This window comes from Halichoerus grypus, chromosome 1, assembly GCF_964656455.1.
Source record: "Halichoerus grypus chromosome 1, mHalGry1.hap1.1, whole genome shotgun sequence".
In the NCBI taxonomy this organism is placed as follows: Eukaryota; Metazoa; Chordata; class Mammalia; order Carnivora; family Phocidae; genus Halichoerus; species Halichoerus grypus.
Window position 1 is genome coordinate 210,163,288 of NC_135712.1, and position 16,809 is coordinate 210,180,096.

At 40.8% G+C, this 16,809-nt stretch overlaps 1 protein-coding gene across 2 annotated transcripts in view; it reads left to right on the forward strand.

Moving 5' to 3' along the window:
- Nucleotides 1–324: 324 nt before the first annotated feature.
- LOC118527385 (acyl-coenzyme A synthetase ACSM1, mitochondrial-like) overlaps nucleotides 325–16,809 on the forward strand; it is a 28,992-nt gene continuing 12,507 nt past the window's right edge. The window contains exons 1-3 of one of the 2 annotated variants that reach the window (XM_078062113.1): nucleotides 325–603; nucleotides 4,734–4,921; nucleotides 13,792–13,950. In XM_078062113.1, the coding sequence (XP_077918239.1) occupies nucleotides 13,928–13,950 (23 nt within the window). In that variant the 5' untranslated portion in view covers nucleotides 325–603; nucleotides 4,734–4,921; nucleotides 13,792–13,927. The remainder of the gene's footprint in view (nucleotides 604–4,733; nucleotides 4,922–13,791; nucleotides 13,951–16,809) is intronic. The other variant, XM_078062112.1, reaches the window with a different exon arrangement.

A 16,809-nucleotide genomic window follows, 5' to 3' on the forward strand; every position in this document is an offset into this window, starting at 1 on the left:
TTTTGGTGGGTAAACCCAATCATGTGAGTTTGCATTAGGTCAATTTGCAGTCTGTATTTTGGAGGGGAGTGGTGCCAGCCCTAGCAGTTCCCTAGTGACATTGACAAAATCGGTTCCATTCTTCAGTGACACAGAAAGGAGAAGGAAAAGATCTCTTTGTGTCTGAGGCACCGTCACAAAGACCTGTCCCGGTCTGGAGAACAGGCTTGGCGGGACCGAGCACCCTTATTAGTGCCTGCTGCTGAGCAGCCATGGCTTTGAGCATTGTAGGGATTCCCAGGGCGGCCGGCAGGGGGCGCGCGCACCTCCAACCGGGAGGGGGCGGTTTCCCTGCGCGCGCAGCAACTGCCTGCTGTCAGAAGACGTCATGGCGTTATCTGAGCCAGCGTGGCTCAGGGCGGGAGAGGTTCCTGCTGCCCCCTGAGGACCCACTAGCCCTCCGAGAGCCAGAGCTGCGTTTACCAGCAAGTTCTGCCGCCGCCCTGGGGAGAACCTGGGGCCTTTGCAGCAACTTGGTGCCTCCTGAGGAGCGACGGAGAAGCAGCCTTGTTGGCTGAGTGCTGAGGAGGGGGCTCCGGGCGGCTTCCCAGGACCTGCTGGCAGGTGAGCAGCACAGTCGCTTGCATTTTGGGGGCTCTTCCCCTGGTTTGGTCCTTATGTTCCCTGAGGGTATTTGAACAAGAGGTAGTTTACTCAGGGGTCCGTGGATTGAGGGGTCCCGCGACGCCACGTCAGAGATGCTGTGGTGGTTTTGTGACAGGTGCAGGCTTGTTTCTGGGGAGAAATCCTGACTCCAATTAAGAGGAAGGGGAGCAGCATCTAGTTGGGAGGTGAACACACTCACTGCTGACTCTCAGGACCTTCTAGAAGAATGAGCTGGGATCCCACTTTCTGATTTCTGCTGGAACCGACCAGAGCCCCAGGGAAAAACAAAGTACTGTCCAGTTTGTAACCTTAAAGGTAGAAACTCTCAGGGAATTATCAGCCACTGTCGGGTTTCTTTGGGAGGAAAGAGACTTGCATGTAGGACAGAGAAGCTGTGATGAAACCTCAGGCACACTGGGGACTATCAGAGAGGCTCACTGTTTTCAGGAGGAAAGGGGGCAATTTGGAAGGCTGTTAAGAACCAAAGGTCCATTGGCGGCATCTGGTAGTTCCAAGTGTTGTAGCTTCTCATGGGTGAGTCCTGTTGGAGGAGGTGAGGGGGGGATATAGAGATGAGAATCGAGTTCTGCTAGCTGGAATAGTGGAGTATCCATGTGCGAGGTCAAGTCCATGTCTTCCTGTTGGGTCCCCACTTGATTTGGAGTGGTAGTGTGTGAGGGCTCCCCCTGCCCAAACCTCCTGCCTGTGTTTCGTGACATTTCCCGTTATGAGTTTTCAAAATGACGCTTTTTTAAAAATTTTATTATGTTATGTGAGTCGCCATACAGTACGTTAGTTTTTGATGTAGTGTTTCATGATTCATTGTATTTGTGTAACACCCTTACTCCTTCTGATCAAGATTTGCTTTGATGAGCAAAAGAAATCAGAGGAAGATAAATACTGTATGATTTTACTCATCTGTGGAGTTTATAAAGAAAAAAAAAACAAATGAGCAAAGAGAAGAAAAAAGAGTCAAAGCAAGAAACACTCTTAAGTATAGAGAACAACCTGTTACCGAGGGGAGGTGTTTGGGGGAATGGGTTGAATAGGTGACAGGGATTAGGTCATGCACTTGTGATGAGCACCAGGTGTTACCTGGAAGTGTTGAAGCGCTAGATTGTACACCTGAAATGAATATCATAGTGTATGTGGACTAATTGTAAATGAAAACTTTAAAAAAGTTTCCTTGGGAGAATTTCTTTTTCTTTTTAGGATTTTATTTATTTGTATGTATGTATGAGAGAGAGAGAGACAGAGAGGCAGAGGGAGAAACAGGCCCCCGCTGAGCAAGGATCCCAATGTGGGACTCAATCCCAGGACCCTGGGACCATGACCTGAGCCAAAGGCAGAGGCTTAATCGACTGAGCCGCCCAGCTGTCCCTGGAAGGCTTCCTGATCAACAGTCAAGTTCTTTGTATTTAGTGGTTTTGTGTTTCAGTGCCAGCAAAGCTTTTTCAGAGTGGCATGTCTCACGTTGGAGGGAATGTGCATCACAGTTGGAAATTACTCAAGTGACACTTGAAGAACAGGGAGGGTTAGATGGGAGAAACTCTCACGAACTTCCCGTGTGAAGTCTGTATTAGAATAAAAAAAATGAGGTGGGATTGTTACTGTCTTTGTCACCCTTGGATGAAATGGCACATACATTAAACCATAGCTGACCTTGAGTTGCAGTATTTTCCATGCAAACATACCAGTTAGAGTCAAAAATGGTGTTACCATTGACTTTAAACTCTACCCCTGGAGCCTCTGGCCTGGGTGGATAATTGCCCTTGGGAGAGTCATTTCTTTTGGGGTTCCCAAGGGGATGAAGGGAACCTTAGATGCCAGATGTAATGATCAAAACATTGACTCCATTTCTTTCTCTAGTCCAGTGGGCAGGGCACCAGGTGCATCCAGAAGAAGAAAGAGCTATTGTTTCCTATGAAAGGAAATGAAAATCAGTATTTAAGAGTTTAAGCCCAATTAGTGACCTGCATTTCAGGGCCCCAGACAGTGTAGGTTAGATTATCACACATATTGCTTCACACTTTACCCTAAATGTTGACACAAGAGGAAGGTTTTGGGTTTACCACGTTTCTCATTTATTCAGATGGATGCTCAGATCATGAGAAATAAGAAGAGAATATAGCAGCACAATTAAGTGCCTTTGGAGCAATGTCATTATCTTCCCTTATTCCGTTGGAATAGAAGCTTCATGAGAGGAGGGATTTTTGTCTGTTCTGTTCACGATTCTATCTCTAGCACTTTGGATAATGCCTGGCACATAGTAGCTTTCCCAGGATTTGTTGACTGAATTCATGTATTTCTCCTACAGAAACATTAATATGGGTAGGCTCTTTCTCAGGAGACCTTCTTCTTGCCCTTTCTTGCTCACATACACATTTTCCTTCCAAGGAAGTGTTTGTGATCTGAATGTGTCTGTTATTTGGTCTTCCATTTATCAACTGCCTTGTCAGGTTGAATAACTGATGGTACTGAAAAAATATTTAGAGGAATGTTTTCCATTAATGCACGTGGAGTTTTTAATTTTGAATATACTTATTAGCAACATATATACACACACATATACACATACATATATACACTTACACATGCTATTTGTAGGCTTGTATCTTACAGAAGTAGAACTAGTGAATTGTCCTCCCTAGTAAAACCAGTAATTTATCCTCCCTGATAAAACTCAGAGAGGATCCAGTTTGTACCAGGATAAACTATGCTATGCTGTATATCAAATAATCACCCAGATCTCTGTGGTGTATAGAACAACAAAGGTTTGCTTATTTTTTGCTCTTGCTACTTGCCTATCATGGGTCTTCTGTGACCTGGTTGATGGAACAACCATTATTTGAAGGGTTACCAGTAGGTGTGGAAGAGTGAGCAATTATATGTTCTAGCTTAGATATGATAGACATCATTTCCATTCATTGGCCAGAACTTGTCACTTGGCCAGAGTGCATATTCTTGCATTACTTGGGGGGGGGGGGGGGTTACCTGGGTAATGGCTACTGTAGTTGTCCTTTTACCAGAATATGTTAGATTCATTCTATTTCTGGAAGTCTTTCATAACATAACCCAAAAGAACTTTCCTAGAGGAGCAGTACTTAAAAAAATAAAAACTGCCCATTTTGTAACCTTAGCAAACTAGAATTCACATACAGGAGAGTGGTGACAATCATAGACTTTTTGGAACCAGATTTGGAACCAGAGAGAACGGAGTTCAAATTTCATCTGTGCCGCTTGGTGGCTGTGTGGTGTTATGTACAATATTTAGTTTCTCCAGGATTAGTATTTTCCTCCCTAAAACACTTAACAGATAAGATGAAATTACTGTGAAGATAAAATGAAATTCTGTGCAGAGGTGCCAAGCACACGGGGTCTAACACACATTCAGATTCATTACATGTTAGCTAGCTTGCAAGTTGGAATGTCTTGATATTTTATGAGTTGGTGCCTCTTGGGCTAAGTTTTCTTGGCAGAAGATGCTTTCATGTTCACAGGAGGTCAGGCAATGAAGATTGCTCGCATTTGTCTGTGGAGGATGTTCTTGAAAGAGCAGTTCTTTCGAAATGGTTCTTCAACTTAGTCTATTTAAATTTTACTAATTTTTTTGTGTCCACCCACAATCTTACCCACGTATTGTCCTTACTCCAGACTCTCTGGAAGTCTTAGTATTTTAAAGTCTGAACCTTGGATATCTATCAGAATCTCCAGGGTGTTTTTCAAAGCACCTATGTCTGAGTCCCACGTCAGAACAATTAAATCGGTTTCTCTGAGAGAGGGGACTCAGTCATCTGTATTTTTAGAAAGCACCTCTAGTGAGTCTAATGAGCAGAGAGGATTGAGAACCACCGCTCTTCATAGGCTTTCTTTTGCTCACCTTTCCAGCTTCACCTGCCACCACGTTTCTCTTCCTTGCCCACCATGCTCCAGCCATCTTTTTTGTTCATTGAACATGCCAAAGTTGTTCCTACTTCAGGGCCTTTGCATACACTGTTCCCTAGCCTGGAATCCATCAACTCAAATTTTCATATAACTGATTCTTTTTTATTTTATTTTATCTTATTTTGTATTTCTTTATTTGACAGAGAAAGACACAACAAGAGAAGGAACACAAGCAGGGGGAGTGGGAGAGGGAGAAGCAGGCTCCCCGCTGAGCAGGGAGCCCGATGTGGGGCTCGATCCCAGGACCCCAGGATCATGACCTGAGCCAAAGGCAGACGCTTAACGACTGAGCCACCCAGGCGCCCCAATATAACTGATTCTTGTTCATCAGGTATCAACTCAAATGTCATAGTTTTAGAGTGTCACATGATCACCCCTCATCCTGCTTTATTTCCTTTCTAACATTTGTTGGTATTTGAGCTATTGCCGATTCATTTGCTTGTTTCATGCCTATGTCCTCACTATTATATGAGATCTATGAAGGTAGAGCCTTTATATGATTTGTTCACTATTGTATGCCCAGGGCTTAGAACAGTATCTGTTCCAAGGTACTTAACCAAACATTTGTTGAATAAATAATTCTTGTCTGCCATTTGCTGACATCATTGGATGACATCATTTTCACAATCAATTCTTATGAAATATTCACAAAACAATCATTTCCTTATAAGCAAGACTTGTGGCTTCTATATGTCTCATGCCCCTTTACACAATTTATATTGTTTATCAATCTGTTATAGGGAGAAAGGAGAAGAAGCACTAGATAAATATCCATTGTTATTGTGATCATCGTATACTATGGCCTTTGCCCTTTGCGCCTACTTCTTTTCTCTTACTGGTTACCATCATTCTTAAGGTTTCTTGGGTTGGAAAGCATTGAGGTTTCTTTTTCTTAAACTCCTCTCTCTAGGAATCATTAAGAAGAAGAAAACTTAGGGGCGCCTGGGTGGCTCAGTTGGTTGGGCGACTGCCTTCAGCTCAGGTCATGATCCTGGAGTCCCTGGATCGAGTCCTGCATCGGGCTCCCTGCTCGGCAGGGAGTCTGCTTCTCCCTCTGACCCTCCCCCCTCTCATGTGCTCTCTCTCATTCTCTCTCTCTCTCAAGTAAATAAATAAAATCTTTAAAAAAAAAAAAAAAAGAAGAAAACTTATGGGACTTGAAGTCAGAGGTTTGAGTTTGATTCTGATTCAGCAGCTTATCAGGGAAAACCATTTAACCTCCCCGAGCCTGTTAATGAAGTCAGGACACTAATAGTTCCTATCTCAAAAAAAACTGTATACAAATAAAGTGAGAGGGGTGCCTGGGTGGCTCAGCTGGTTAATCCTCTGCCTTAGGCTCAGATCATGATCTTGGGGTCCTGGGATCTAGCTCCTGCTCAGTGGGGAGTCTGCTTCTTCCTCTCCCTCTGCCCCTCCCCCTGCTTTGCACTCTCTCTCAAATAAATAGATGAAATCTTAAAAAAAATAAGCAATAGGTAAAATTACCTTGTATTTTGTGGGAATGCAGCAAATACATTTCAAAAGAATATACCACTCCTATGCCACTTAGATTTGCCATTTTCTTTCTGTCCCTCTTGCTATTGTATAAGAATGGGGGAAGGGACCTCCTTCTCAGTCTCCCTGCCTCCATCCTTCCCTCCTCTGGGCCATAAACATAGATTCTGATCTTTTCCACTATACCATCCTACTCTTCTAAAATATTGTGTAAAAATGTGTGCATTTTAATTTCATGTTTCAGGAAGTTGTTCACGCTCTCTCATTGTACAGTTTTCTCTTGGATCCGTTGGTGTTGAAGGATAGACCTTTGGAAGCAGAAGGCACCATAGAGTTCCAGACCCTTAAGCTTACAGAAGAGAAGGAAATAATAATCTATTTACCTTGAGAGGCTGTGAAATCAAAGGAAAAAGTCACCTGCTCCCACACCTCAATTGCAGTCAAGAATAACTGACTTTCCTGAGACAGATGTTTCTGAGGCAGATCAGACTTTCTCTGTATTCGTATACAACATGAGGGAAGTCTTTTTTATTGTAAGATTAAAAACAAAAAGCAGGAGAAATAAAGCAGGATCTAAGATTATAAAAGCTTTCACAATGTGCCGGACAAGAGGACAAATGGAAACAAGTCCATTCATGAAGCTGCTTTAAGAAACCCCAGATATTGTTTGAGTTGAGGCACTAGGAGAGACACATACGGAGAGATGTGTCTCAGATTATCCTTTGGTTTCTAGGAATTCCCCCAGCCACCATCAAATACTAATTTGGAAAATCTGGTTTGAATATTGCCTAGCTTAATGGTTTTCAAAGTATGTTTTGGGGATCTTTAGAATCAGAATCATTTTGGCATGCTTTAACTTGTTACCTTATTTGCATTATTTCTCTCATTATTTACATATACATACTACATACACATATGAATATATACATATGTTTGTATATATATATACACACACATTTTTTTCTAAACCATTTATTTGAAAGTAAGTTGCAGACATTATTCTCTTCACATTTAAAGTCTTCTGCATTCATCCTTAAGACATAAGGACATTCTTCTGTATAACAATAATACTATTTTCACACCTAAGACAATCATAGTTCCTTGATATCATTTATATCCCTTCCACAACTGAAAATTCTTTATCTCAAAATGTCTTTTAGAGTCTTTTTTTTTTTTTTGAAGATCCAGGATCCAAACAGGATCCATGTAATGCATCTTGTTCTTAATGTCTGGTTGGTCTTTTCTAACCTGGAGGAATTCTTCTGCTTTTATTCCCATGACATTGCCTTTGAATCCAGGGGAGTTGTCTTGTTGAATATTTCACATACCGCATATGTGTGATTGTTTCCTCATTGTTGTGGTCTGAATATTTGCGTCCCCTACCCCAAATTTATATGTTGAAATCCTAACCCCTGAGGTGACGGTATTAGGAGGTGGGAACTTTGGGAGGTTATTAGGGATCACCTAATAGTTTAATGGAGCCTACTAGTTTTGAGGCTAATAGTTTACCTTAATGAGGCTTTGCCCTCATGTATGGGATTAGCACCCTTACGACAGAGGCCCGAGAGCTTTCTTGCCTTTTCCACTGTGTGAGGATACAAGAAGAGGACCCACATCCAACCATGCTGGCACCTTGATCCCAAACCTCCGGCTTCCAGAACTATGAGAAATAAATTTCTGTTGTTTATAAGCCCACCCCAGTGTGTGGTATTTTGTTATGGCTTCCCAAATGGACTGAGACACTCATGGTATCATTTAACTTGTTAATGTGAATTGGAGATTAGGTTTAGATTGGAGTAGATCGGATTCAGGATCAATATTTTTGACGAGAACATTTCATAGGCAATCCACATACAATACATTGCATCATGTCACTAGGCCTATGTGTCAGATTGTTCCACTGTTAATGATGTGAAATGGGCTTACTTGGTTTAGATGGTGTCAGACACATTTCTCAATTGAAGGTACATTGAGGTAAGCATGTAATTTGTGGGATAATACTTGGCTCTGTGTGAATATCCTATTTCCTAAAAACTTTCATTTAGAAGATAGAGCGTCCAATAATGATCCTTATCTGAATCAATTACTGCATTGGAGGTTACAAAATGTTGATTTTCAAATTCTGTCATTTTTCTACATTTACTAACTGCCATTTTCTCTAAAAAGAACTTTACTTCCTCCTCCTAACCTCAGTATCACTATTGAGTCATAGGATTTTAAAACGTCAATGTTCTAACCAGTTGCAATGATTATTCTTTTTGATGTCTAAATTTTCTCAAATTTGGTCAATGAGAGCCCTTTGAAAGGACTTTGGTATTCCTTTGACATGCCCCCATCATTATTTCATTACTTCTTTACTTTCTCATCTAACGAGAGGTCCTAGGCTTACCTGGTATTCGCTCTGCTCTATACTTGGAAACATCAGTGTCTCATAGGATCTCCTTTGAATAGGAAATGATATTTAGAAGTCATGATGTACGCTCAATGTTGATTCATTATTATTAGATGCCATTGTTTGGAGGAACTTTTTAGTACATAGAACTGGGAAAAACAATTTCCAAATCAAATTTAACATTACAATTGTTTTTTAATGTTTGGGGAGCATTTGTTTCTATTTTCCTTTAAACTATCTATTCATGTATTTTGCCTATTTTCCTACCAAGTTTGGTCTTTTTCTTCTTTAAGAAGCCTGGATATATTAGGGATATTAGCTCTATGTCTGTTAGATAAGTTGCAAATATTTTCACTCCGAACCTCATTTGTAATATCTGACCCCCATTAGCCAGCCTGGAGCTAATTTCTTCTTTTTTTTTTTTTTTATTTGAGAGAGAGAGTGAGAGAGAGAGAGCACAAGAGGGGGGAGTGGGAGAGGGAGAAGCAGACTCCCCGCCGAGCAGGGAGCCCGATGCGGGACTCGATCCCGGGACTCCAGGATCATGACCTGAGCCGAAGGCAGTCGCTTAACCAACTGAGCCACCCAGGCGCCCCTGGAGCTAATTTCTGAAGAAGGGCTCCTTATTCACACAAGCAAAACATGGACAGAAGAAAATGGAATTCCTGTTTTTTGGATGTCAGGCACTGTTTTGGGTGCTTTGTGAACATTTTCTCATTTGCAGCTTATGAAATATCTTTGAATATTATTTCTTGCCTGAAACCCATGTGGCTAACGTGTCTTAGAATTCATTGTTTTTCAGTTTTTATAAAGGTGATACGGTGTATAGAACCATGCTACTCCCCTAGCAGGATCTGGAGCTGCATCTTGAAATCATACTAATAAATATTTCTGCATTGAAATATATGAATATTCCTACTGATTAGGATAAATAAATACTATGGGGAGGAGTTTCACTTCCTGATAGGTCAGGTTATGCAGCCAAATGAGATATGAAAAGCACTTTTATTTTTCAGAGCTTTTCGGATTTTGGAATGGTGGATAAGAGATGTTGGAGCTCTATCACCTTTACTTTGTAGGCAGGGGAAAGGAGTTTTGGTGTTTGTTTTTTAACCAAATACATCCTCTGACTTTCACCCTTTTCTTCTTTTTCTCTTTGTTTTGTAAGGAAGGGAGGAGGGGGCAAGCTGGAGAGCTTGCGGATTCAAGTGAGTGCCATGAAAAGCCTGGTGTCTCTCCACTTGTCTTCTCTCCACCTCCCTGCAGCCAGGGTGAGACTGAGACGTGCAGCCCCTCTGGTAGCCCAATATTCTTTATAACCGATATTTAACCAATATTCTTTATACACCTGTTCAATACCTGTTTGGAGGAAAGGCTGTTTGCTGCATGGGGGAAGGATGAAAAAGAAAGATACAGGTGACAGTGCGCAGCCTCAGCCCCAGAGTTCCAAGCACAGCAGCTCTGCCCCCAGACGTGCATGCCTCTCTCAGTCGGAAGGACACTCTGCAGTTGGTCTGATCTCCTGTCCTTAGGTGGGTGGTTAGCAACCACCTCCTTTCATTCATGTGTCTTTTATGGGATTAGTACATAGTACACCAAATTACTTCCAGCCACACACTCTCAGTCTCTCTGAGAGGGATTATGATACTACACATTTTTTGGTCTTATTCCTTTTCTGGTTCCCTTAACAGACTATGCCCCAAACAAATATGCTGTAGGCCCTGGTCTGTAATGAAATATTTTGCCAAAAGGGCTTGTTTTGCTTCATTATCTCCACTTATCTGGCTGAATACGGCCTCCTTCTGTACTGTGGAGTGTTTTTGTTTTTGTTTTTTTAAAGATTTTATTTATTTATTTGACACAGAGAGACACAGCGAGAGAGGGAACGCAAGCAGGGGTAGCGGGAGAGGGAGAAGCAGGCTTCCCGCCAAGCAGGGAGCCCGATGCGGGGCTCGATCCCAGGACCCTGGGATCATGACCTGAGCCGAAGGCAGACACTTAACGACTGAACCACCCAGGCGTCCCTGTACTGTGGAGTTTTATGGTTTTTCTATTTTGGTTTTTCATGACCTATCTCGTTTTTCCATCAAAACCCAACTGTCCTGTCTCCTTGTGCCTCAGGGTGCTACTGAAAATCTAGTAAGTGATTTCCAGTATAGAGGAAGGACTGGATTCGTGATCCATTCCTCCCACAGTTTTGATCTTTGACATAATACCTTAACTCAAAAGTGCTCTAATGGCAAGCAGGTATTACAGGCCATAGCATGTCGGTGGAAGGACTGCAAATTGGGGACTTTTAATTTCATCATCAGCACACCACCCTATGCGCAGTCTCAGTCAGCTAGGTGTCTAACTCTCGCTTTAATTTTGGCTCAGGTCATGATCTCATAGTTGTTGGACTGAGCCCTGTGTCCGTGTCAGACTCCACACGCAACAGGGAGTCTGCTTGAGATTCTGTCTCTTCCTCTGCCTTCCCCACTTCCTCCCCTCCCCCGCCTCGATCTCATGCACTCTCTCTTTTGCTCTCTCTCTCTAATAAAGAAATCAATCTTTAAGAAAATGAGTCAGAAAAAGATAAACATTCAGATTTTAAAATGGAAAAAGGACAGTAAACATAAGAAAAACTTCAATCTTACTAGCAATCAAAGGACAAATAAGATTATTCACTTTTCACATTGGCAAAGACTTAAAACCTGATAATACCCAATGTTACTTGCTCCTTTACTGTCTGTAAGGGGTTTTGTAAGTTTCATGTTATTTCTTCCATAAATGTTTGATAGGATTTACCAGTAAAACCACTTGGGTCTGGGGCTTTCTTTCTGGTAAGGTTGTTAATAATTATTTCAGTTATTAAAAGAGATACTGGATCATTCAGATTTTTGTTTTATTTTGTGTGGTATGTTATATTTTTTGAGGCATCTTTCCATTTCATCTACATTGTTGAATTTGTTGACATAAAACTTCATAGTATTTTCTTGTTATCTTTTTTTTTTTAAGATTTGTTTATGTATTTTAGAGAGAGAATGTGAGAGACTGGGAGAGGGGGAGAGGGGGAGAGAGAATCTCAAGCAGGTTCCCCACTGAGTGCAGAGCCCAACATGGGGCTCAATCCCACGACCCTGAGATCATGACCTAAGCCAAAACTGGCTAAGGCCAACACTTAATCAACTGAGCCACCCAGGCACCTCTATCTTTTTAATATGTGTAAGATCTGCAGTGATAACTCCTTTTATATTTCTGATATTGGCACACAAACATTTTATGTTAAAGGATGATCATCCAAGTGTTTTATAAAGTAAAAAATTGAAAAAAAAATAAACATACCTCCAACAATAAGGGATTAGTAAAGTAAAAAACTTTATCATCTTGACAGAATGAACTACTACATGTCCCTTAAAACTATATGAAAATTATTATGAAATAATACTGCACGCTTACCAGGATGACTAAAGTTTAAAAGATTCATAATAACAAGTGTTGTTGAGGGTATGGAGCAAATAGAACTTTTTTTTTTTTAAAGATTTTATTTATTTTTTGACAGAGACAGCGAGAAAGGGAACACAAGCAGGGGGAGCGGGAGAGGGAGAAGCAGGCTTCCCGCAGAGAAGGGAGCCCGATGCGGGGCTCGATCCCAGGACCCTGGGACCATGACCTGAGCCGAAGGCAGACGCTTAACAACTGAGCCACCCAGGCGTGCCCAAATAGAACTTTTTTTAAAAAAGTTTTTCTTTAGATTCCAGTTAACATACAGTATAATATTAGTTTCAGGTGTAGGATTTAGTGATTCAACAAACCAAACAACATCCAGTGCCCATCACAACAAATGTGCTTCTTAATCCCCATCACCTGTTTCACCCATCTCCCCACCCACCTCCCCTCTGGCAACCATCAGTGTGTTCTCTATAGTTATAAGTCTCTTTGTTGGTTTGCCTCTCTCTCTCTCTCTTTTTCCTTATGCTCATTTGTTTTGTTTCTTAAATTCCGCATATGATTGAAATCATCTGATATTTGTCTCTCTGACTGACTTATTTCGCTTAGCATAATTATGCAAATGGAACTTTTATTCAGCTTCCACTGTGGTAGGAGTATAAATTGGGAATTAGAAAACTGTGGTAATATCTTAATCAAACTGAAAATATGCATACCTTATGATCCAGCATCTCCCCTCCTAGATCTCTATCAATCATAAATCTTTGCATATATTCAGCAACAGACATGTAGAATAATATTCAAAGCACCTTTATTCATGTTATCCCAGATTGGAATCAATCCCATTCTCTCACCAAAAGTAGAGTGGATAAGTAAATTTTAGGTGTATTCATACAATGGGATTCTACATAGCAATGAAGAAGAATGAACTATTGATACAGATACAGACAATGACGTGGATAAATCTCACAGGCATTATTTTGAGAGAAAGAAGTCAGACACAAAAGAGTACAGACGGGATGATTCCATTTGTATAAGGGAGCAGGCAAAATTAATCTATGGTTTTAGAAGTCAGAATAATAGTTACTGATGGAAAGAGAGGCTAAAGGTAAAACTTGAGACCAGTTAGAGGTAAAGAAAGGAAGTGCTTCATTCAGAGTTAACTCCAGTAGGGAATGCTCAGAGGAGAGACTTCCGGAGCAAAATTTAGTTGAGTTTTTTAAGTTGTGTCAAGACACTGGGAAAGCAGGTTTGCGATTTAGAGAGTGGGATGTTCAAATTGCTTGTCATATTTAACATTCCTGTGACTTTTGTGGTTGGCCAGTTCTGAATTGGGATGGCCCATGGAATCTGCTTGCAGTCACCTGCCACTCAGAATTGATTGCTCTTAGGATTTAATTGACTTTTCCCAATTCCTGAAACTGCTTTTAGGTACAGAAATTTACTTCTAAGTTCATAAAAGGAGGAGTTCAGTTTTCACCAAGGCATGAGGACATGAGGGAGCCTACTAGGGTGCTGGGAATATCTTATGTCCTAATCTAAATGTGATTACAGGTGCATAAACATGTAAACATTCATTGGGCTGTTCATGTAAGATTTGTGTACTTACTGAACGTATGTTTTACTTAATTAACAATTTTAGAATGGTATTATATAAGTATGCATTATTGCACAGAAAAACATTTCTCTTATATTGCTGAATGAAAAAGACAAGTTATGCTAGAACATTTCTCCTTGAACTCACTTCTACTAAAAAAGTGTTTCTATATACGAAGAAAGAAGACTGGAAGAATATACACCAAAATATGAGATGGTGAATGACTCTTATTTTTTTATTTTTGTTTATTTGCATTGTCTAAATTTTCTATAATGCTTATGTATCTGAGGTGGTCCAGAGCCCTCCCCAGACCACCACAGCCCCACGCTCAATAGCAGTAACCACAAGCATTTACCACCTCTGACCCCAACACATCTGGGACATCATCAGCTCTACCAGTCCACCAGAGGTAACCATCTTCATCCATGATCCCTCTGTCCGCTGTGAGGTAAGCCATGTGGACTCTCGCTGAAGCATATTCCTCCCAGCTCACCTGAGAGAAGAACAAATTCAGAAACCTAAATTTACATAACTTCCACGAGCATTTAATGGTATGAGCTGAGCACTGTGCTAGCCCTGAAGGGAGATAGAGAAAAAGAACACAAAATCTGCACTCTCCAGGTGCTTCCCAGAGAGAAAACACACATAGATCTTTGTTGGTGACTTCTGTTAGCATCAGGTCTTTTTTTTTTTCCTTCCATCTGGAAACAGGAATAAGGATGGTACTTTACCCAGAGGTATTTCCTGAGGCTGAAATGATGCAATGCAAGCATAGCATTTAGCATAGGGCCAGTTGCCGTGTGTGCAAGGGACGCTGGCTTCTATTTTCTTAGGCTCATCATCCATCAAACACAATCACTGCTCTTAAATTGTGCCTTTAATTTCAACACTGTCCATGGCTTTCTATCAGAAGGTGACTTTGGATTTATGTTCTTACACCAGAAACACAATAGAGTGATTAGTACAAATACCCCTTAGCACAGACAACCTCATTTTGCTTGATCATTCTGTAGAGTATCCACAGATTCTTTTTTTCAAAAGATTTTAGGGGCGCCTGGGTGGCTCAGTCGTTAGGCGTCTGCCTTCGGCTCAGGTCATGATCCCAGGATCCTGGGATCAGCCCCACATCAGGCTCCCTGCTCCGCGGGAAGCCTGCTTCTCCCTCTCCCACTCCTCCTGCTTGTGTGCTCTCTCTCTCTCTCTCTCTGTCAAATAAATAAAATCTTTAAAAAAAAAGATTTTACTTATTTGAGAGAGAGAGAGAGAGAGAGAAAGAGAAAGAACACAGGGAGAGAGCACAGAGGGAGTTGGAGAAGTCGACTCCCCACTGAGCAGAGAGCCCGGCATGGGGCTTGATCTCAGGACGCTGGGATCATGACCTGAGCTGAAGGGAGACGTCCAACCGACTGAGCCACCCAGTGCCCCAAATATCCACAGATTCTAACAGCACTTGACTTGACTGCTATTGAAACCACAAGACCAGTTAGTCTAGGTTCTTGTATCTAAAAAAAATCTGCTTATTAAAGTTCTAATGAATTTTGGTAAAACTCTGTGTAAGCAACTCATTCTCAAGTAGAATAATCCAAATAGGTGTATGAGATACCGGAATCTCTTATTTGGAATCTCTGTATTATGGGGGAGAAAGATTTTTTTGGTATCAGTGTGTCTGAGTTATCTTGTCAAAGTTTGAAAATATTAAGCATTATCCCTTAAAGAAATTTTGTAATATTAGAACTTTTAAAAACCAAGAAACAGAATCTTAATTATAGAGAACAAACAAATGATTACCCAAGGGGAGGGGATGAGTGAAATAGGTGATGGGGATTAACGAATACACCTGTGATGAGCACCAAGCGTTGTATCAAAGTGTTGAATCATTGGGGGCACCTGGGTGGCTCAGTCAGTTAAGCGGTTGCAGCTCAGGTCATGATCCCAGGGTCCTGGGATCAAGCCCTGCCTCAGGCTCCCTGCTCAGCAGGGAGTAGAAAAAAATTACCTAGCCTTTAACTCAGAAATTTGGCTTTTGATAATTTTTCATAGGAAATAATTAAAATGGCATTTCAAGAGTTAACAAGCTTACTCACTGAAAAAGTATGTTTAATATGAAACATTGGAAATGAAGAAAATTTCCAATCATAGTGGATATGTTCAATAAATCATATTTCCTTTTGGTAGCATACTGTGAAATTAATAAAATTTTCTGTTCTATAGGGGCGCCTGGGTGGCTCAGTTGTTAAGCATCTGCCTTCCGCTCAGGTCATGATCCCAGGGTCCTGGGATCAAGCCCCGCATCGGGCTCCCTGCTCAGCGGGAAGCCTGCTTCTCCCTCTCCCACTCCCCCTGCTTGTGTTCCCTCTCTTGCTGTGTATCTCTCTGTCAATTAAATAAATAAAATCTTAAAAAAAATTTTTTCTGTTATATAAAAGGATTTACCTATATGTGAAAATCATAAGTAAAAAAGCAAGATTGATAGCCAGTAGGTAGAATGTAATTCCAATTTTATAAAATAATATATGTACATAGAAAAATAAGAGAAGGATATATATCCAAATGTTAACAGTGAGTAGTAATGGTGGGATTAGGAGTGAAAAGAATTTTCTTTGGCCTTTTTCTTAGTTTTTCAAAGTTTTCTATATATAACATAGAGTTTTATTATCAGAAAGGTTGAATAAATAATATTTATATTTAAAAATAATTAAAAGGAGGCTTCCCTTTACAGAAAAAATGGAAATCTCTTTATAGAGGAATGCCACCTAATTAATATGTAAGGAATGACAGGTTGAAAAGCACCATTTTGCATCCTCCATTTTCATAATTGATTCAGGAAAGAATCATTAATGCATGCTTAAAATCATTGGGTGAAAGTTGATTGGAGAATAAGATATTCAGCGAGTCTCAAATCATTACCCCACAGATTCCTTATTAAGTATAAAGGAGAAAATGTGCCTTTACAATGGAGAGAAATGGTAGTACTTTGTTAACCAAAGGACCCAAATTAATAGCTCCCAAAGCAGGACAGCACAATGTTTCCCCCAAGATGAGGAAATGAGAAATATGCATCATCTATGAAGTATTTTTGTCAAAAATGTTTATCCCAAGACTCTAGAATGTGGGGCATTTTACAAGACAGCAGTCCTCTATTCTTTGAAACTGTGCCATGAAAAACAAAAAAGTTGGTGGAACTTGTTTTAGATGGAAAAAAACTAACAAGCCATCAGAACCAATTAAACGCACAAACCTTGAGTGAATTCTGGATTTAGAAAAGCTAACAAATTTTGAGTAGAAAGGGAAAAATATAAATACGGGC